Source organism: Lissotriton vulgaris, chromosome 5 (genome assembly GCF_964263255.1).
Source record: "Lissotriton vulgaris chromosome 5, aLisVul1.2, whole genome shotgun sequence".
In the NCBI taxonomy this organism is placed as follows: domain Eukaryota; kingdom Metazoa; phylum Chordata; class Amphibia; order Caudata; family Salamandridae; genus Lissotriton; species Lissotriton vulgaris.
In genome coordinates this window covers 1,737,524,558-1,737,546,271 of record NC_141693.1, presented here as the reverse complement: position 1 = coordinate 1,737,546,271, position 21,714 = coordinate 1,737,524,558, and the positions used below count along the sequence as shown (strand labels likewise).

The 21,714-nt window shown below is 46.8% G+C and overlaps 1 protein-coding gene across 9 annotated transcripts in view; it reads left to right on the top strand.

Annotated features, from left to right (window-relative positions):
* Positions 1-21,714, top strand: part of KAT7 (lysine acetyltransferase 7) — a 707,790-nt gene that overhangs the window by 633,339 nt on the left and 52,737 nt on the right. For all 9 annotated transcript variants that reach the window (XM_086923976.1, XM_086923975.1, XM_086923978.1 and 6 more), the window contains one exon: positions 16,496-16,602. In XM_086923976.1, the coding sequence (XP_086780102.1) occupies positions 16,496-16,602 (107 nt within the window). The remainder of the gene's footprint in view (positions 1-16,495; positions 16,603-21,714) is intronic.

Genomic DNA, 21,714 nt, shown 5'->3' with positions numbered 1-21,714 from the left:
CGGGCGGCGCCGTCCCTGATCTTTCCCTCGATTCGGGTCCGGCGCTGCTCTCGACGCCGATGGGAGATTTCTACTTCTATGACCCGACCCCATCCTTTGGTCCTGAGTCTCAGGAGATGGGTGGTGAGGGGGATTGGGAGGGGTCTGAGGACCCTCTGGCACAGGAGTGCCAGTCTTATCAGGACTGGACAGGTGAGCCAGTGGTCTGGACACCTCGCCGGACACTGGTTTTGTCTCCCCTCCTACTGTGGCTACGGAGGAGGGGGCTGCCTATAGTATGGTACTGACACGGGCGGCCAAGGCCTTGGGCCTGGAGCTCCCCGTCGCGGCCGTGAGGACTAACCTCTTCACTGAGGTCCTTAAACCGCAGACAAGCTCGGCTGAGCGTCTGCTGCCGTTTAATGAGGCCTTGTCTGATGTTCTTCTGGGCACTTGGTCCAAGCCCGCTACAGGTCAGCCTGTAGATAGGAACGTGGCCAGACGCCACCACCCGACTCCGGGCGACCCTTGCTTCCTGTCCACCCACCCCACCCCGAGAGCCTGGTCATCCAGGCCTCTAACTCCCAGACCACATTCCTGATGGCTCCCCTCGATCAGGAATCCAAGAGGTGCGAGCAATACGGGGAAAGGTATTCTCCTCCCTGAGTTTAGGGCTGCGGTCAGTCAACACCTCGTGCCTCTTGGGCCGTTATACCCACTCTCTGTGGGACACGGTCGCGGACGTGCTGCCACAAGGTCCGGCGGAGCTCCAGACTAAACTCACCCAAGCCCTTGCGGAGGGTCGAGATGCAGCACGGTACTCCATCCGGTGTGGGCTGGATACCACGGACTCACTGGGCATAGCGATGGCAACGACGGTCGTGATTCGTCGCCACGCCTGGTTGAGGTCCTCCAACTTTTCGGCTGATGTCCAGAACACCCTTATGGTGTCGCCTCTTTGGCGACAAGGCAGACCATGCGCTTGAGCGCTTTAAGGACTCCAGGGCTACGGCCAAGTCCTTGGGCCTCTCAACCCTGCGCCAGCAAACAGCTGCTTTTTGCCCATTTCAAGGCAAAGGAAGGGGCGCCCCCACAAGTCCTGCCAGCCACGGGCCGCAGACTACTGTCCAGCGCGGTGACGGACGTGGAAACCGCTGTGGCGGCGGTCAGGGACAACGGCAAGGCCAGTCCACACCTGCCCCTGCAGCATCTGCCTCAAAACCTTCCTAGTCCGAGCTTTCAGGTCCATGTGACGCCAGTGGGGGGTAGGCTTCGCCATCACCACCTCCACTTGCGCACTGTCACATCGGACAGGTGGGTGCTGCAAATCGTCCGAAGGGGCTACTTCCTCCCCTTCGAGGCGACCCCTGCAGCCATGCCGCCGCAGTACCACCGAGTGGCATTATCATATGTCGATGATATCTATCTGACAGACAATGACCTGAACAGGCACTTGAACAGGGTGAACACCATTATACTGGGCTTCTCCTCTAAAAGGGTATAAAATCAATTTTAAAAAATCAAGAATTGCCCATCTCAATGATGTCCTTTTTCTAGGATATGAACTATCAAGTGAAGGCAAAAGACTGGCAGCCAACTTTTTAGAGAAGTGTGCGCTGCTCCAACCTCCAAAAACGCTGAAGAACTTAGTCAATTCTCGGTTTCCTGAATTTTGGAAAAATTAACATTGTAAATTACGCAGAAAGGGTTAAATCTCTCTACAAATTAATCAAATCTGATTTTAAAACAATAAATTGGACACAAAAACACAGAAATTTTGCGTTCACTACAAACAGACATGTTAGCAACAAAACATTTACAAACACGCGTAAACGTACGCAACTTACTGATCCGAATCATTCTGGGTCAATGCGGATTCACCTACTTAACTTTTAACAAAGGTGAAAAAGTACCAATTGCATTCAAATCACATTTGTACACACAAGCAGAAATGAAATTCACTGCGACAGAAAAAATTCTGAAAGCAGTACAAACAGCTGTAGCAAAAGAGTCCTAGCACAGGGAAAACGCATTATGGTTGTAACTCCTGTACCAGCCTTAGAGGCATAACAAAAGTGAGCATTCTGAATGCTAAAGCGGATACAATGGGTTAATTCTCTTGCTGAAACTGATGTTGAATACGTTTTTGATCATTATTTAAAAAAACAAGCATTCCTGTAATATGAACAAGAATGTCCTCTGCCTGTTGAAATTCTCCTTCTAGACCGGTATAAAAGTAAAATTTATACTGATGGATCTGCACAACCCGCTACGGGGGGGGGGGGGGGGGGGGGGTAGGCAAGTTTATAGTGCAGCATGCACAATCGTTAAAGGTCGTATGCGCGATGGCAAATTCAGACCTTTGGTCATAAAAAAACACAATCTCTAGGAGATTGTATAGCTCAGTGAGCTGAACTACAAACATTCCTAATGGCACTTGAAAATACAGATCGTGAATTCCCCACACTCAGTGTGCAATTCTTTCTACTGTGTACAATCATATAATGAATATTTACAGAATTGGCTTCAAAATGGTTTCAAAGATGCAAAAGGTGGCACAATTAAGCATAAGATGCTTTGGGAACATTAGTTCAGGTGCGAAACGGACTACAAAACACTGACGTGATGCACACGCTGAGTCTTCAACATGATGGCGTTCACATTGAAGGGAATTCATTAGCTGATGAAGCCGCGAAGGGGGCTGTGCAAGCGGCTTCCGTACCTGCAATCACTTGTTCAAAAACAATAATAGACAGTGAAATAATACTGGCTGCCAATGCCACAAGCAAAGGCAGCAGTGCAGCGTTACCTAAAATATTTCCACTCATATGTAATTGATGCGAACAGCGTTCCATTTGCTCGAATACCTGGAGTGGAGGATAGGGCGATTCCAAACATGGAATGTAGTACAGCTTTGATTTCGAAGCACATTTGGGAGAGGGTCTGACACATCAGGGGATCTCAAACAATTTTAACATTAAAAGAGATGTACTGGTGGCAAGGAATGAATGCACATATTTGTCATTAACTGCATAAACTGTAATAGAGACCGTAGCACAAAACGCCACCAGATACCGGACTACAGCCAAGCCAGCCCAGTACAGACACCATTGTTAGACAGCATTAGACTGTCTACATGCAGGCGTCCGTGTGGACGAATGCAGTCCCGTAAACACTAAATCAAGGTTCCTTTGAATGTGGCCTCAGCTCCTGGCTGACGCCTCGACCTGTTATAAAAGATGTGAGAGTCTTTATCAGCACATACGCAATAGGCACACTACATTCTGACCACAGCCCTGCATTTAGTTCTTAAGCTTACAAAGAAGCCATGGCCGATTTGGGCGTTGAATTGCGGTATTCTTCTCCATTCCATCTTGAGGAGAATTCTGTTGTGGAAAAAGAAAAACGGGACATATAGCAGTCTATAACAGCTAGGGCATTAGGTTTGGGTGATGGGTGAGCCAAACATCTGTATGGGGTCCAACATGCTTTAAAGAACTTGCCAAGAAGTTCCCTAGGGGGGTGTCACTCCGTATGAGGTCCTATTTGGGAAAAGAATGTTCGTTCCAGAGCTTGATTGTCATGGAACAGTGGTGGAAAATAAGAAATTTGATATCAAAGACCGTTTGGCTGTTTTACAGGACTTAAATTAACTAAGAACTAGACAAAGCAATGTGTTCCTGAAGCCAACCACCACTGGGGGAAAAAAGCAACCATCCCAGCAAGGCCTGTCTGGATCCCAAAGCTTGGTGATCTAGTCAGAGAAAAGATCGCGGACAAAAAGGAATTTGGGCCTTCTTACAGACAACCAGTACCTGTCCTAGCAATCCACGGAACAAGAACAGTACTACTGCTGCCCCTTGCTGTTAAAAAGGAGAACAGATTTGTGTCTATCGACCTGATCAAACTACACTATGTGGCCGATACTAATCAGTAGGCCAAGTGGGCTCCGACAATGTAGCAGACGCACTACTCTAGCTACAATCCAAGAGGTTCAAACTGAGAGACTTGTCACATTTGAAGATTACACAGAGAGAAAAGAAAGTCTAAGCAACAAAGCTATGGATCTCGTTTATCCTGAGACCCAAATAACTGTTCATCCTGAAGAACCTCTCTACAATGAAGTAACAAGTGATCAAGTGGTTCCAGCGATTTCAACAAATCCGGATGCAATTCCAACCATTGACAGAACTGCCTCTGGTCATTTCATTAACTTTGAACATTTTCTAAGGATCCCAGCGAACCTGAAACAACGCCAGCAAAAAGAACTTTCAAAGAGCAAGCAAAAGACCTTTTTTCATCACCTGAAAAAAACTTATCTGGGGTCACCATGGACTGAACTATGCATTGTGTTGGGAATATTTTTCTTTCTACTTTATTTAGATCTGGTAATAACTCTGGGTCTGCTGATAAATGGAAGATATATTAAAATGGACACAGCAAGTAAAAAAGTGAACTTACTTCTCCAGCCACACAAATCATCCCATTGTGAACAAAGAGACTTGTCAGCAATGAATCACAGCCATTCCTATACAAGATGGTATAGTTTGGGACAAAACAGAATATGACATTTTTGGCCCGTCGGAGCTAAAGTTCTGTGAGGGGTTTGTGAGTATTCAGAAATGAATTGGCGCACAACAGGTAATTGTTGGGTCAAAAGGAAATGTTAATTGTGGTTGGTGCAACTGGATCAGAGAAAACCCTAAACTCTGAAAACAAGGGTAGAAGAATTCCTGCCTTGTGGTAAATATAAGCAAAGTCCGATGCACACAACAGAGTATGTGTGATATGATTGATCACAAACACGTAGCAAGGATGGAGTCGTACAAATGTGTTCTTATTGTGTCGTTTTATTGGAAATCAATAGTTGGAACATGAGACCAGCCGACACGTGTTTCGTCAAGAAGGGTGATGACCCTTGACTCTTCAGGGCTGTTGACGGGTCGTGAAGGGAGGGGTCGGGGAACCGGTGATAATTCCAACCCGGTCCTAGTCCGGTATAGTCACAGCAAAAGACAACGCACTCAGAGGTGCGTGTAGAGTTTGTGGACCAATATGTTTGAAGAAATCCAAAACTGCGCAGGCGGTGTGTATTGCCGCATCTGTAGGCAGCGGTGTTTGAGCACTTAGAGCGTGCGAGATGAGGGTATTGCCGGAAATGGTTTTCGCCGGGTACAGGGATTTGAAGATTCCATACTTATTCAAGCTTTCATTAAGTGACTTTATTACATCTAATACTTTTTCTGATGATTAGGACTTCGAGACTGTTAATAACATGATGTCTGATCTAGAAATGTCCGCAGTATTCACAAATCATGAATATTTAGAGGGTTCATCAGACTATGAACAGATGTATTGTTATAACCATTATGTCATCATTTCTTGCACAAAACTGCAATGCCTCAAATTGTATATATGTATAACCATTGGGAGCATTGTCCTACACCTCCAAAGGGTAGCTCAAAAACTTTTGCGAATAAGTTTCCATATTATTCAGGGTTCAATGTATCTAATCCAGAATCATTTTTCTTTAAAAATGTGAACAAAACGGGAACGAAAAATATGCTAACAAATACAAAACAGATTTATTCTGCAACCTTTATTGCCCAACTGTCTAGACAGGGTTTCGATTTCTGGAAAGACAACATCGAGACAAAAACTGTCTGGGGTACAAAAGATTGGCAAGTGCAGGGGGTAGAAGCTATGTTTAGAGCCTGTATCATCCGTGAGCAAATTGTTTTTGAATGACACTGTCCAACAAACGTCTTTCCTTGGGTTAGCCAAGATCAAAGACATGAATACACCGACTATACCTACAAGTAATAGCACTACACGGGGGAGGTCGGCGTACATAATATTTTGCATCACAACAGATCAGATCCAGATTGGAACAAATGGTTGCTCTGGCCCAAATACACAAACAACTGTCAAAATAGATTCCTGAACAAAACTCAGGGTTTCACTATCAATAGGCCAGACCCAAGATATGTTCAAAGATAGCATCTTGGGGTAATAACAACATAGTGTAGGGAAGTTATGCCTTCATTGGCTACATAAAGCTACACTACAGAATGTAAAACAACACTTATCTTTACTTAAAGATGGCGCAGACCTTAGGGAATTCTTGCTAGGACCAAAAAAAGCGTCAAATGTTTTATATATGCCGGTATATATTCTGCATATAACGAAATATGGAAGATTACCCAAGCAGACACTGCAGAACGAATACGAGAAATTGATTGTATTAAGTTAGAGAAATCTCTCTTTGTAGTAGACAATGGGTTAACGACTGTCGTCCAGGATATATTCATTGGACAGCATTGTGTCTTCTGCCATAGACATCATAGAAAAAGACTTGGTCATGTTGCAACATGGTCAGTCTCAATTACGTTTGATCATGCTATTGGGCTGGATGCTACAAAACCTGCGTGCAGGCTATGTGCCTTGGTGTTTAATCAACAATACGTCACTGTTTTCAGAATTCAATCTCACTGATAAACAGATCAAACTGGCACAAAGGGGAGCAGACTATACGGTGCTGAGCATTGAAAAACTGGACAAAAATGACCATTCACGGTTGCAGAGAAACCAACTACTGAGTGGATAATAGATGGTAAAATTACTCTGCCTGTTACAATTTTCCATTTTCAGTATTGCCTAAAACACATACCAGCAGGCAAATATGAAAGGTTGGGTAAAGAATACATCAAGACATCCTGGGATTTACCATACACACATAGATGTTGGAGTGGAGGGCGTGAAGTGTTTATTAGCGGTACAAACTGTGAAAACGTACTAAGCGGTTCTCTCCTTTGTCAGGGTATTAATTTACATGGAGCCTTCGATGGTTCCACTACCAACTTATCCTGTCACCTGGAAGGCTCACCAGCTGCAGTGATTGATCCGATTTTTGGACAACTTTCAAATGATAGTTACCTCATGTTGAACGATCACAGCTGCTGTGGCATGTTGCCAGGTATCCCATATCTAGTGACTGTTACATCCAGCGTCACTTGCTGTATGCAAGTATTGTTTCCACAAACAAAGACAGCTAGGGAGTCTTCTTTATGGCCTTCACCGAACATCTCTTGTATACGAATTGATACTCTAATCAGAATGAAAGCCATTCTTTTGCAACAAACAGTGCCACTGACCTCGGCTAAAGAGACCTATGATCTACAAGTCGCAAGGACTTCTGCAGAGATACATGCCCTTTTGAATACAACCTGCCCTATACATTTCTTAGAAATGCTGGGATGTATCTTAAACATGTCTGATACGAGCGGTATTGCGCATGTATTTAAGAACATGTGTGCATGACTGTTAGCACCTTTTCAAGCAGTCCTCAGAATTTTTCCAAACTTCGTGCACTCTCTGTGTTTGGCAGACTGCCACTACTTTTTGGACTCGTTGCAGGGATCCTATTTTTGCTCCTACTGCTTCGATATGGCAAGCCAAAACACCAGCGACACCCAATTCACCGTGGAGAGAGCTCTGCTCGAGATGAAGTGTTGTGAGCGCATCGTACAAAGTTTGGGTTTACCTAGTCTACGAGAATTAAATATCACATGGTTTCTGTCATTTAGACCAATCTGGCAAGATTGCATCTTACCTGTTCTACGCTGCCTGTTTTGCGGTAATGAATATATCCTAGACATCTGTCTAACACTCCCATCATGCCTACGGACGTCAATACTCTGCTGGACCCTGTAACGACCCATGCGCTGTGTTGTCCCCAGCCGCTACCAATCCTGATGACGGTATTCATTGAGATCTCACAGACGTAAATTGCAACTGCTGAGGTACGAGAGGAAACAGGCGCGCAGGTAACATCCGATACGAACATTGCTGATGCGACCGATGCTGAAGGCGATAGTTCACATCTATGTGCGGTTAATCTTCTAAACGAGGTATTCCAACTTTCACCTACAACGGTAGATGACTTTTTGTCTACAGAAATAGAAGATTTCATGTTTTCTCCAAGCCCTAACACTGACTTTTGATTTTGTAACAGTGTACTGAGAGACTCTGAATTGGACTTTCATTTTTTCAAAACAAGGGACTAACTTTGGAACTTTTTTCCTATGATTTTTTTCCCCAAAATTTGTATTTTTCATTTTTGTCACAAGTAATCTGCTTATAGTAGAACTATTCATAAAGAGCAGAATTCTTTAAATACTTCCAGAGAAAATATGTAACCTTGTCCACAAACAAATTGATTTATGTAATCTGACATGAAATGGTTTCGGCCCTTTTTCTTCTGTATTTACCAGCCATTTCATAAATGTGTATTTTTATGGTTCATTCATTTAGCATTCAAATGTCAACATATGCTTAGAATGAAACATTGCTTTAATATGTACAGCACTATTGCATTTTTATGCATAGCAACACTTTTAGATGCATTTTGTTAGGAATATGTTTTAGACATATTTTAGCAAATCATGCGATACTCTATTTTAGATATGTTTAACATGTTTACGATTTAGTAAGGTCGTTCATACAAAAGGTGGAGTGGGTGTTGTGTGTTGATTTAATATACCATATATAGATTTCCCGAATCATGCCCTTATATACGTACAACTCACATTGCCCTTATTTAGACATAGAAATCCAGCCCTTATTTAGGCATTGCTCATGCTAACCAAATACAAGCATGGTCAACTACATCCAATCATCTTCGTCCCAACTAGTTCTTGGACAACCAGACTCTTAAGCCTTTAAAACTTCCTCTTGCCTAGATATTGATTTCTCCAAGAACTCATTTATCATGAATGAACATCTATTCCTTAGGGGTTAATTCATGACGTTCTTAAGCGCGACTTGTACGTCAATACCGGCATTCCTAAACACCATCAAGGTATAAATATACCTTCACTTGCCATGGCAAATCACGGTGCAATTTGGCTACCTACTTGCACGAAGCGGCTCGCCACGGCAAGTTTGGAAGGAAGTCAAGTCCCCAGCTGACGCACTGACCAGACACTGTCATCCTCCTCGCCGAGAATCCAGCTCCAGTGTTTCTGACTCCCCGTGCGGGGTGTTGAAGATCAAGTCCTGGGAAGAGATACCAACCTCTCTCATTCTAAGGTATGGAGCAGACTAGAACCTAGAGAAACTTTTGGCAACTCTTGGCACAAATGAAGTTGTCAGAAACGAATCCCTTCTTGTTCATTCAAGAAGTTTCTAATGACCTCTGAGGTAGCTGGCACACACAGGTAAATAAGTTTAATATACTCGATAGAGAAATACTGACCTCAGTCCTATGTCAAAACTATAGTGTATATTATTCCAGTGCGCAGAGCCTATCAGGGATATAGAACTACACTACAGCGGTATGGGTGTAGACCGATATCCCTGGAATCTGAAAGTTCTTTCGAACTGTATTCCAAACTTTAAAAATGGCTCCCAGAACCTTGAACCGTGTTCTTTTATAATGGCTACCTTCACTTCTCTTAAACAGTTATTAACCTCTGAGCCCAAAACCATCAAATAAATTGAGGGATCCTCAGCTGAGCTGTTTACTTCCTCTCCAGTCAATAAAATGTGTATGTTTGATAGAATGCACGTGTAATAATACAAGGCTAAATCAGGATCCGACCATCCACCTCTCTCTCTCGAGGAAGAGTCATGAAGCGGGCAGCTCTACGTGGTTTCTTTCCCAGGGGCCCACATATATCAAGCACACAGTGATTTCCAAAGGGACTGCTCCAAAGAAATACATAGCCCTGGGCAATACATTAATTTTAAGAACATTAGATCTGCCAACCAAGGAAAGGTGCAGGCTCTCCCTCTCTCAAGTGATAGTTTCACATTGCCTATGATATCAACCCAATTAAGCTCAACTAATTCTTTTAAGCAGGCCCGAATGTTAATGCCCATGTATGTGACTTCTGTGTCTACTCTGGGATCATTAACCAAACTTTGGTTTGTGCAAAGAATTTGGGTTTGAGATGTATTAAGCTTATAGCCTGAATTGGAGCCAAACTCCTGTGCCAGTTGTTCAATTACAGGTAGAGCTGTGACCGTAATAAAGGATAATTACGCACTTATATAGCGCACGACTACTCGGAGGCATCTCAGCGATTGTACGAATACCGCAGAGGAACCCTTCCTGGCCTTTCCCTGTGAGGTGCCCACTCCTGGGCACCCCCAAGGTGAAGTCAGGCATCCTCAGCGTTGTTGGGGCCGTTGTAGAGATTAAGCAAGCTATTGCCCAGAGGTGCAGAGTGGGGCTCATGATTAGAATAGGCACTGAGGCGAGAATTATCATGTCCGAGGAAATTGAGCCCGAGACCCGCAGAGGCGGGAATTGAACCCTGGTTCCGGCCAGACTACTGCATTAGGGTCTGCCGCTCTAATCATTGAGCCACACTTCTCTACCGTACTAGATGTTACAATCGCAATATCATCGGTGTACGCCAAAACGCAGAAGCAATACTGCCGAACCATAAAGGGTGTAATTTGGATGCTTCGCTCTAACATAATTATAAAAGAGTTAATGTAGAGCACAAACAGAAGCAGAGAGCATGGACACCCTTGTCGTATACCTCTTGACATCTGAATTGTGTCAGAAAAACACCCCATTAAACATATTTTGGCTGTCTGAGATCGATATTAACCCCGAAGAGCCTGAATGTATCCCTGGCCAATCCCCATTTGATTTAAGATCCCCCCAGAGGAAGTACCAAGCAACACTGTTGAATGCTTTTTCAGCATCGAGCAGGATCAATCCTAAATCCCTTACCTCTACCTGTGCAATGTTAAATAGGGTCACTACTCTACTGATGAGGTTCACAGTCACCCTTCCAGGTATGAAACCTTGTTACCTTAGAGAAACCAAGGGGGAAATGACTTTCGCCAGCCGATTGGCAAGAATCTTAGCATAGATTTTACCGTCACAGTTGACGAGTGAAATTGGGTGGTAGGAGCCTGGTAGATCAGATGGTTTATCTGTCTTTTTAAATATGATGAGGTTAGCCTCTACCCAGGATCGTGTAGCTTCCCCTGTTCGTGCCTCTTGAAAAACCGCAAGTATATCAGTTTTAAGTCTTGAAAAAAGGTCTTATAAATTTCCAAAGGGAGTTTGTCTGGACCTGCGGCCTTTCCAATCGCCAAGCCATTAATAGCCTACTCTAATTCATAATTTAATATATGATATCATTAGATTTCAAAGATACTTATTTTCATATTCCTGTTCACCCCAACCATTGCAAATTCTTAATGTTTGTTGTAGCCGGCAGCCATTATCAGTTCAAAGTTCTCCCATTTAGACTGAAATCATCTGCCCGTATTTTCATGAAATGCCTAGCTCCAGTAGCTGTAGTCCTGAGACGGAAAGGACACCAGGTTGTTCCATAACTAGACGATTGATTAGTGAAAGAGCCTTCTTTAAGAACTTTCAGACTGAACCCACAAATATCAGTGCTTCGGGCATCTAAAAAAATAACATTCTTGGCTACTACCATAGATATAGTAGAAGACGAGGCTTACCCAATGACCGAAAGACTAATCATGATAATACATTTGGCAAGTACATTACAAAGTGAAAATTCAGTTTGTTTGCCTAGTCAAATCCCTATTGGGAAAAATGACTCATGCATTCCCTTAGTGGCATTTTTCTGCCTTTGTATACAACAGTTTCAAGAGGAATTAGACCGACAATGGAGCCAAACTCCAGGATCTTTTGACAATACAATTCATCCTACTCTAAAGATGCTAATTGCTCTCATGGTGGATTCAGGAGACCAATCTATCAACAAGCTTGACTTTCATACCGCAGGTCCCACAGTTTGTAATTAGATGCTTATGTAAAATAAGTCTGCATACCAATCCTGGAGCTCAAAGCAGTAGCGTTAAGTTTACAGGTGTTCCTCTGGAGAATAAAAAGGTCAGTGGTGCTCATACACACAGACAACACCACAACTCAGTCAATCAAGTTGTACTTGTAACGGGCGGCTTGTCACCCGAAAAGGTATCCAGGCGCTGGCTGAAAGTCTCAGTCAAAAAGCCAGGTCTTGAGCACCTTCCTGAAGTCCGTCAGCGTGGGCGGAGTGCGGAGGTGGGAGGGGTAGGGTTTGGCTGCAAGATGGGAGAAGAAGCGTCCTCCGGCACCGCAGCGGTGAATGCGTGAGATCTGTGCAAGGGCGAGGTGCGCAGAGGTTCCTGGGAGTCGGTGGAAGTGCAGACTATGGCTCATGTAGGCGAGTCCTTGGTCGTGGAGGGCTTTGTAGGCATATTAGGAGATTGAACTGGCATCTCTCCTGCAAAAGGAGCCAGTGGAGGTCTTTCAGGTGCTGGGTGATGTGGGTTCTATTGGGCAGGTTGAGGATAAGTCTGGCAGCTGCTTTCAGGATTGTCTGTAGTCTTTGTATGATTTCGGTGGTGGTGCGTTGCCGTAGTGCAGTCTGCTGGTGATGAGGGTTTGGGTTACCGTCTTCCGGGTGTTGATGGGGAGCCACTCGAAGATTCTGAGGAGTGTGTGGAAGGAGGCTGAGGAGACTGTGTTGACCTGACATTTCATGGAGAGTTCGTTGTCAAAGATGATGCAGAAGTTGCAGGCATGGTCTTTTGGCATGGGGGTAGGTCCAAGTTCAGACGGCCACCAGGAGTAGTTCCAGAGGGTGGTGTTTTTGCCGAAAATGAGGACTTCAATCAATCAATCATGACACTTATAAAGCACACTACATACCCATGCAGGTTTCAAGGCGCTGGGGTGGTGGGAGGGGTGTGATGCTAGCGATCGAAGAGCCAGGTCTTGAGGAGTCTTCTGAAGGCCAGTAGGTATTGGGTCTGTCGTAGGCTGGTGGGGAGGGTGTTCCAGGTCTTGGCGGCGAGGTGGGAGAAGGATCTGCCGACGGCAGTCGTTCTTCGGATGCGGTGGACTGTGGCGAGGGCGAGGCTGGCGGAACGGACCAGAGCTGGCTGGTGGGGGTGTAGATTTTGTCGTTGAGGTATGCCGGGCCGGTCTTGTGGAGAGCTTTGCGTGCATGGATGAGGAGTTTGAAGGTTATCCTCTTAACGGGGAGCCAGTGCAGGTCTCTCAGGTGGGGTGTGACGTGGCGGCGGCGGGGGATGTCGAGAAGCAGACGTGCCGACGCGTTCTGGATGCGTTGCAATGGCCTCAGGAGCTTGCCCGACGTTCCTGCGTAGAGGGCGTTTCCGTAGTCCAGCCTGCTGGTGACGAGGGCCTGGGTGACTGTTCTCGTCTCGGTGGGGATCCATTTGATGATCCTGCGGAGCATTCAGAGGGTGTTGAAGCAGGATGAGGAGACAGCGTTGACCTGCTTGGTCATGGAGAGGGTGTAGTCGAGGATGACCCCTAGGTTGCGTGTGTGGTCGGTGGGCGACAGGGCTGTTCCTAGTGTCTGCCACCGGGAGTCGTCCCAGGCTGAAGGAGGGGAGCCCGGGATGAGGACCTCCGTCTTGTCTGAGTTCTGCTTCAGTCGGCTGTTCCTCATCCATTTGGCGACTGCCTTCATTCCTTTGTGGAGGTTGGTCTTGGCTGTGTGAGGGTCTTTGCTGAGGGAGATGATCAGCTGGGTGTTGTCGGCGTTGGAGATGATGTTGAGGTCATGCTGTCTGGCGACGTGGGCGAGGGATGCCTTGTAGATGTTGAACAGCGTTGGGATGAGGGAAGAGCCCTGGGGTACGCCGCAGATGATTTCGGTGGCAGCGGAGCGGAAGGGGGGAAGGCGGACACTCTGAGTTCTGCCGGAGATTAAGGATGTGGTCCAGACCAGGGCCTTCTCTTTGATCCCGGCGGCGTGCAGGCTTGTTCGTAGTGTGTGGCGGCAGACCATGTCGAAGGCGGCTGACGGGTCCAGGAGGATGAGGGCTGCTGTTTCTCCATTGTCAAGCAGGGTCCTGATGTCATCAGTGGCGGTGTTGTACTTGAGGCAGTTGTCTTTCATCCAGACTGAGACTTTCTTCATATAGTTGTGGCAGTCTGTCTTTGTCAAGGTGGGGTCGGTTGAGAGCGATGGGACGATCTGGATGTCAGCATAGGAGATGATGTTGATGTTGTGTGATCTGACTATGTCTGCAAGTGATGTCATGTAGATGTTGAAGAGGGTTGGACTGAGGGATGATCCTTGGGGAATGCCGTAGATGATGTGCTTGGCTTGCGGCGTGGAAATGGGAAGTCTGACTCTCTGGGTGTGTCCTGTGAGAAAGGATGTCATCCATCAGAGCGCCTCGCCTGTTATACCAATTTGGTGTAAGCAGTTGACGAGCCTCTGGTGAAGATGTTGTCGAAGGCTGTGGAGTGTTCAGGAAAAATCAGGGTGGCTGATTCTCCTCTGTTGAGTAGGGTGCGTATGTAGTCAGTTGCAGCAATCAGGGCTGGCTCAGTGTTGTGGGTGGTTCAGAAGCCTGATTGGGAGGGGGTCCATTAGGTTATTACTCTCCAGGTGTTCGGTGAGTTGGATGTTGATGGCCTTTTCCAGGACTTTGGCGGGGAATGGGAGAAATGAGATGGGAAGGTAGTTTTGGAGTCCGCTGGGGTCTGCCGAGGGTTTCTGGAGGAGGTGCTTGACCTCTGCGTGTTTCCATGGGTCGGGAAAGATGGCAGTGGTTAATGAGGCGTTGAGGATGGGTGTGAATTGGTGGTTGGTCTTGTCTCTTCCAATGTTGATGATTTGGTGGGGGCAGGGATTGGTGGGTGCCCCTGAGTGGATGGAATTCATAAGGGTGGCTGTGTTCTGTGTGCTGAGCTGTTCGTAAGCGGAGAGTGGTTGGTCGACAGTGGTGGTCGATCGGAAGCTGTGGAGGGTTGGAGGGTTAGAGATCGACTGGGATTCAAGCATGTGAATCTATGAAAGAAACCTATACTGCAGGCCCAAAGTTACAGGTAGGTATCTCATTACATACATATATTATATTTAGTGTATGTTTTCTAATTAAAAAAGCATGCACCATACATACGGTCTTTATATGTCTCCTAGTTAATAATAATGTGTTTTTGTAAAGTGCAACGGGAAAGAGCTGAACCAGAATCAAAAGACAGAGGGGAGATTAACAGGAGGAACAGCCAGGTTTTCAGTTGGCTTCTGGAAGATACCTCAGAGGGTGCCGCTCTCAGATCATAAGGAAGGGAGTTCCACATTATGGAGGCCAAAGAGAAGAAAGAGCATGCCCCTAGCCTGGCTTTCAATACCTTAGGTACTCTGACTAATTTAGCTGCAGATGATCTGAAATCGCGGCCAGGGATGTATGGTTGGATCGTGGAATGCAGATATATGGGGCCTTGTTGGTGAAGGATGCGGCGGCAGAAGCACATGGATTTAAACCTTATTCTTTGGGTTACCAGGAGCCAGTAATCTGTGCAGCATTTAATTTAGGAATGCTCCTGCATCAAATATACAAAAATTGTTAGCGATGTGGCAGAATGAGCACCATCATGAGATTATTGCTGGTCATCTGAGTTAGGGTTCTGCTATCAATCAATTTCTTGTGAGACTTCGTTTGGATCATTATCCCCCAACCCCTATCTCCGTATGGGCTCAAACCTCAGAGTTCAACAGTTTGCAGATAAAGCATCAGGTGAGCATTAGGCAAGTGTGGAAGCTGGACAAACAACACTTTTATAGGTTTGTATGGGTAACCAGAATGTACCCCTCTGACCCGTATTTAACAGCTATCCTTCCCCATTTTCACTCTGTGAAGCAGAAACTTCAGCCCTGTTAAGAAATGCTTTAGGTCTCCAATCTACTGTGAGAGTTCTTTAATTGTATCAGGTTTGTCCTTCAGTGTCCAAGGACAGCACTGCTTTTCTGTGTGGGGCAAGGCAGTATGTTTTACAGAAGACCGTTTTCTTATCTGATTTGCTACTCCAATATAAGGGAGGAGTGTGCTTAGGCAGGCTTTGTTTTTTTAGGTGCAACTGATCCTTGACATGCTGGCTTCTGTAGTATCTGGAAGAACAAGAACCTATTTGTGTGAGCTAATGCTGGTACATTAGTGGTGTCATGTTGTGTTTTGTTATTCTAGCCATTAAGAATTACAGTGAACATAGAATTAGTAATACACACGGAAGGGGATGCCAGCTGACATGTTTGTATTACATACGTGTGACATTTACACATGCTGGTATTAATTTTTAGCAAATATTCCCACCTCCACCAAAGGCGAAAAAAAGTTAAAGGGCAGTAACCTTCAGCACTGCGCTCACTCACCATGTGAATAATGCTGTTCTTTGGTGACTTGAGAAGCCTGTTGCTGCAGTGTGTTAAGCTTCTACACTGATTCCGCAACAGAAGCAGAATGAACAATGCAAATGTTCAGGCACTGGACCTCTAACGGCAGTCATTCCACGGTGCAGCTGCATTGTTTTCAGTGGCCTTTTTACAATTAACATGTTTAGTATACCAATAGATAACCATCTTTTTCTCGTGAGGAAATGGGAGACAAGACAAGGTCTTAGGTACTTAAGATGCTAAACTCTGTAACTACACAAGCTCAATAATGAATTATTGCCTGTGTACTTATCAGTCTCATGTTTCTACTTGTGTTTTAGAGATAAGTCAGGAGACGGCAGTAAACCCAGTTGATATTGTCAGCACGCTCCAAGCTCTACAGATGCTTAAATACTGGAAGGGGAAGCACTTGGTCTTAAAGAGACAGGTAAGAATTACAACTGCAACATAGTGTCGTATAATGGTTGCTGAGAATTTCAACAGAGGTCATGACCAGCAGGTGACAATTTTTTTTTAAATTATTGTTGTTGAGGGAATAACGCTGGGGGGGAGGGTAACTATTGTGATAATTGATTTTAGACATTAAAAATCAGTTTTATTATCCAAATTGAAGCTCTGCCTACCACTATTTTCACACTTCTCATGGTTCCAGCCTAGATGTGCCATATTTAACTGGAGCGCTCTAGTGTTTGGAAAGCAATCAGGAATGCAGATCTCCCTGGTCCATAAAATGCACTGCGGCGCACACATGCGCATCGGGCATGCCAAAGGCAATCCCGTCTTTTCCCATGTTGCATCCAGCACCAGCCACACAGCCCCAGATGCCCTCTCATGGTAAGAAGACAAATGTGCTAAGTAGAGAAGCAGGTAGCATTAATGATGGCTTCAGGCTGGAGTCTCCAGAACAAGAGCATAATGAAGTGCAAGATCTCAGCATACGCAAAATAAAAATACGCACCATCGCCGTTTGTATCTCATCCCGGGAAGAGATAGTAGTCATGCCCACTATGGGGTATACTGTTTATACCCCTCCAGGTCACAGGACTCGTTCTGGATCTTGCATTACCAGGAACTGACCTTGCCTTCTATAGACATGCTAAATTAGTGTGATGCGAGGGCCAAATACAAAGGCAGGAAACCAGTTTTACACTCAGGGCAGGGGTACACACCAGTTCATGCAGGGGACAGTCCTGTCCCAACACTGCCATACATAACACTCACAATTCTTTTCCGCCCAATGATTGTAAACTCGCAGAAGAAAAGAGAAACCTGATAAGATAAAGGAGCACAGTAGAAGAGGTAATGCTGCATTGTTCAGAAATGGGTAGATAAATCCTTTGACCTCTCTCCTCAGCCAGTTTGAAAGATTGGAGAGAGTGAAGAAATAAAGTCCTTTCTCCTCCCGGCCCTGACCAGAAGGGCTATACACAGAGCCCTCTACTTTTCCCAAGGGCAGAGTTGATTTACTTCCTCCCCACCTTTGCTAAGAGGAGGATAGAAAATGTGTGTGTAGTAAGAGGAGAATGTAAAGTGTGTGTGTGCTGAACAATCACCACCCTTGTGTAGTTAAGGGGCGATAGGAGGGTTATCTCTGCCTCTTCTGGCCTTGTCCAATGGTGAAAGGTAGAATTAATTCTCTTTTATTGTATTCTAAGCATTTGTAAAGTTTTTCGCCATGAAGGGTATCTTGACGTTTATAGAATCAGCAGCTGACACTCGATCCAGAGTAATGCCAGTGAGGAGATGATAAAATGGAAGTTTTGAGAAGATCACCCTCTGCCTTATCTTCCTTGTTGTCCCAAGGGCAAGGCAAAGGAGGTGTTACACACGACTTCCCATTGCCTTGCCCGAAGGTACTGAAATATACCCCACCCCTCCTCACCCCACATTGGCCAAGGATGGGGGAGAATGCTCCTTTCAGTTTGGCCAAGGGCTTGTGGATGGTGGTTGGGGGTTGCATTGGCCAAGGAAGAAGGGGAAATATCCTCTCTGTCTGTTACTTTGACAAGGGAATGGGTTTCCTGCTAACTGCTTTCTACGTCCCGGCAACAGAGCCTGCCTTTTTTTGGTCGTAATTTAAGCCCAACCCAGCCTCTGACAAGGTTTGTGCTTATTAATTACAAACTCTGCATCCCACCCCCAACTCTTTGCTAAATAAATGGAGGAATAAGGCAGCTAAACCTTCCACCCTGGCAATAATTTTTTTTTTTTTTTTTTTTTTACTGTCCCACTGTTAGCAAACATCAGTAGCAGGGTAAGCACACACAGCCGGCACTCTAGCACATCAGAGTGTTGGTTCTGACTATAGTTGAGCTGGTACTCCAGGCATTTCTCACATGTCTACTCAAAAGGACGATACTGATTTGTGCAAACAAAATAATTACCACATACTACATACAGAAAGATGACATGTTCTCTTCTGTTGGCCATCAAGGCTCAACTGATTTGGCTCTGGTGACCTGGGGATTGATGATGAAGTGTTGTACGAGGGAGAGGGGCGCCTCGCATTTGTACAGCCAAGATGGGAGCTGCCTGAAGGATCGAGAGGAAAGGCAGACTCAGCGGTGAGAAAGGGACAGGAACCAGGACTGCGAGAGGAGTGGGCAAGCGAACTGCGGATGACGGGGCATATGCCCTGGATGACACATAATCATGCCAGGGGGAGTAGAGATGCCTGCTGCCCAAGGTGAAAGCCGCAGGGCCTGGACATGTTGCCCCCTGCGTTGCCTGCGCTGCTGACCTGTGGGACGTGGCCCTGTGGCATCACACCTGCATCTGGTGAACCCAGCAAGAGCCCTATCCCGGCACCGCTACAGTGAACTCCAGCTGTGCCTGCGATTCGGGGCCTGAGGTGGCCGTTGATGGGCACGAGAGCAGCATATCCTTTAGGCCGCGTGACATAGTCTGTGGCACTACAGCACCTTTACGGAGACTAGCTGCGGGAGCACCAGGCGGGCTTTGAATTCTGCGGAGGTGCCCATCTTCAGCCACTTTAAGAGGACTCCCGTTGAGTGACTGACTGGGTGAGCACATGGGTCAGAGTGGGCAACCTGGCTGGGGGAACCAGAGTAGAAGTGGGGTGACCTACGACCGATTGAAGAGTTGCTACGGCCCGGCTGACTAGGGTGGCCGCCACCACACCGCTGCACTTGGGCCTTGACACAGAGATCGAGAAAATAGAGTTAGGGTAGCCTTAAGCGTGGAGCGTGCTTGCTACACCACTGGCCTGAGACTCTAGATGGTGTTGACCCCGATTGCTCAGGGAGCTGCGAGAAGCTCCTGCAGGTGAGGAGTGCTTGGCCCCCAACTCTGTGCAGGGAGATACGCCAAAGATTTGCAGGGGAGGAACAGTGGTGGCTGACAAGTGGACAAACACACGGCTGATGAAGGAATCGGTGAGGGCGATGGTTGACCCTACTTCATGCCCTTGGAGCTTGATCCTTTCCTAGAGGATACAGGTCTCCCAGGATAGTAGGAGAAGTCTGACAGATGCTTTGAGCTGCTCCTTATTAAACATGTGAAGGTATCCAGAAAACGCAGACTGAGCGTCCCTGGCCCGGGCTCGATATCTACGCATACCCGAGGAACAGGAGACCTGCTTCCCCCTCAGATGGTCCACCAAGTCCGACCAACCCTCTCTGAAATTATGCAGGCGTTCGAGGCATGCAGGGCTGCTGACATTCATATCTGTGCATAGATCGCCGCCTAGTGTTGGGTCCGGATGATTGCACATTGTTGTCCTGGAAGAGTCTTCGAAGTATCACGAGATAGGTGGCTCCTCCCCTGGACTACAGTGCGCATGGGCATCTCTCCATCCTCGGATTGGTTTTTTCCGCCATTGGGTTCGGATGTACTTTCTCGACTCTAGTTCGGAAACTTTGTATTGACTCTTTCCTAAGGCCAAAAGGCCTTCGAAGCGTCGGTATTGTCTCGTTCGGTGCCTGTTTCTTTCCAGTTCTTCGAACCGGACGTCGGAGGCTTATTCTCGCTTTCGACACCAAAGGCCCAGACTACGACGACGATGGATCGGAGCCCGTTCAAACGATGCCCCGTCTGTAATTCAAAATACCCCCAGATTGATGTGCACCCAGTGTGCAATAAATGTTTGTCCCCGAGCACGACGAGGCCAGCTGTATGGCCTGCTCGAATTTCCGCTCCAAGAAGACGCTTAAACTTCGACGCGCAGCAAGACAGTCAGCGCAAAAGTCGGCGCCCGAGCCGGTCAACATCTTCGAGGCCGGTGACGAAGAAGGCGTCAAAGAAGAAGAGGAAGAAGAAGAAGCTCCTGACGAGCAGTCGGAACCAGCGTCGGAGCATGACTCCAACTTCGAAGTGGACGAACAAGTTGAGGAGTACGTCCACGAAGAAGACGTCGTCGAGGTAGGGGACGTCGAGGGGGCCACCGGATCCGTCAATGACGACTCAAGTGATGAGCCAGGCCCAACCGCAGTAGCGGGGCCTACAACTGACAATACGCTCCCTACGGCTCAGGTCGAGGCATCGCCGAGAGGCCTTAGCCAAGATCTTCCTTTACATTCTATAGCCCCGCGTCCAAGCCAGGCTAAGAGTACTTCGAAGGAGCCATCGGTCGATTCTTCAAAATCGAAACCGAAACCAACAGAGCCAAAATCGAAACCGAAACATCTTAAGATGGTCGTCGGTTCGACGTCGACGCCATTCAAATCAAAGACTGTCGACGACCCTTCGGCGTCGAAAGGGGCCGTCGCCTTGAAGACTGGAGCGTCAAAGCAGAGCTCGACCGTCAAACACGTCACCTCGACGCAGTCGGCGTCTACGTACAAACATGGCGACAAGGCCAAAGGCCTCCAGACCAAGAGGGCTGTCGAGCCAAAGATTTCAGCGCTCAAGCCACTACTGAGCAAACAACTCGAGTCGGCAACCAAAGCCGACTCAAAACAGCAAGTGTCGTCGACGCCTAAGGCCGTGCATGCTACGCACCGGGAGCTCGAGTCGACGCAATCAAGCAAGCGTCCCGCTGAGTCACCGAAGCGGCTCGGATCGACCACTACTGCGAGCTCCAAAAAGGTCGGCCACCCTCCGATTAAGTCCGGTCTTCCGCCGACGGCTCGAGCCAAGCATCTCGAACACCACAGAGGCACCGACACTTCCAAAACGTTGTCGGCGCCTTCGAAGCCCACCCCTGAAGGGGTTGTGTTCCACGAGCCCTCGTACAACAACCCGTCGAAACTCTTCATCGACTCGGAATCGGGCAGGCTTACCATCCATAAACGGAAGATCACACCTGAACATCCCTTGGAGGGTTATAAAATTCCTCTTAAACGGAAGAAAGACTCGGCCACCTCACCAGTTCTCTTTGAACACGTTCAGAACTATCCACAACAAATGGCATATTCTCCAGCACAAAGCGAAGAGGACATGGGTGATGATTATGGCCAGGCGGCCTTCTCTTATCACGCTGACACTGATCAGGAAGAACCTCAACAGTGGTCTGAAGCTGTAGATCAAACTGTAGATCCTGATGATCCGCAAGCTGCACTGGACGCTCAGTCCTACAACG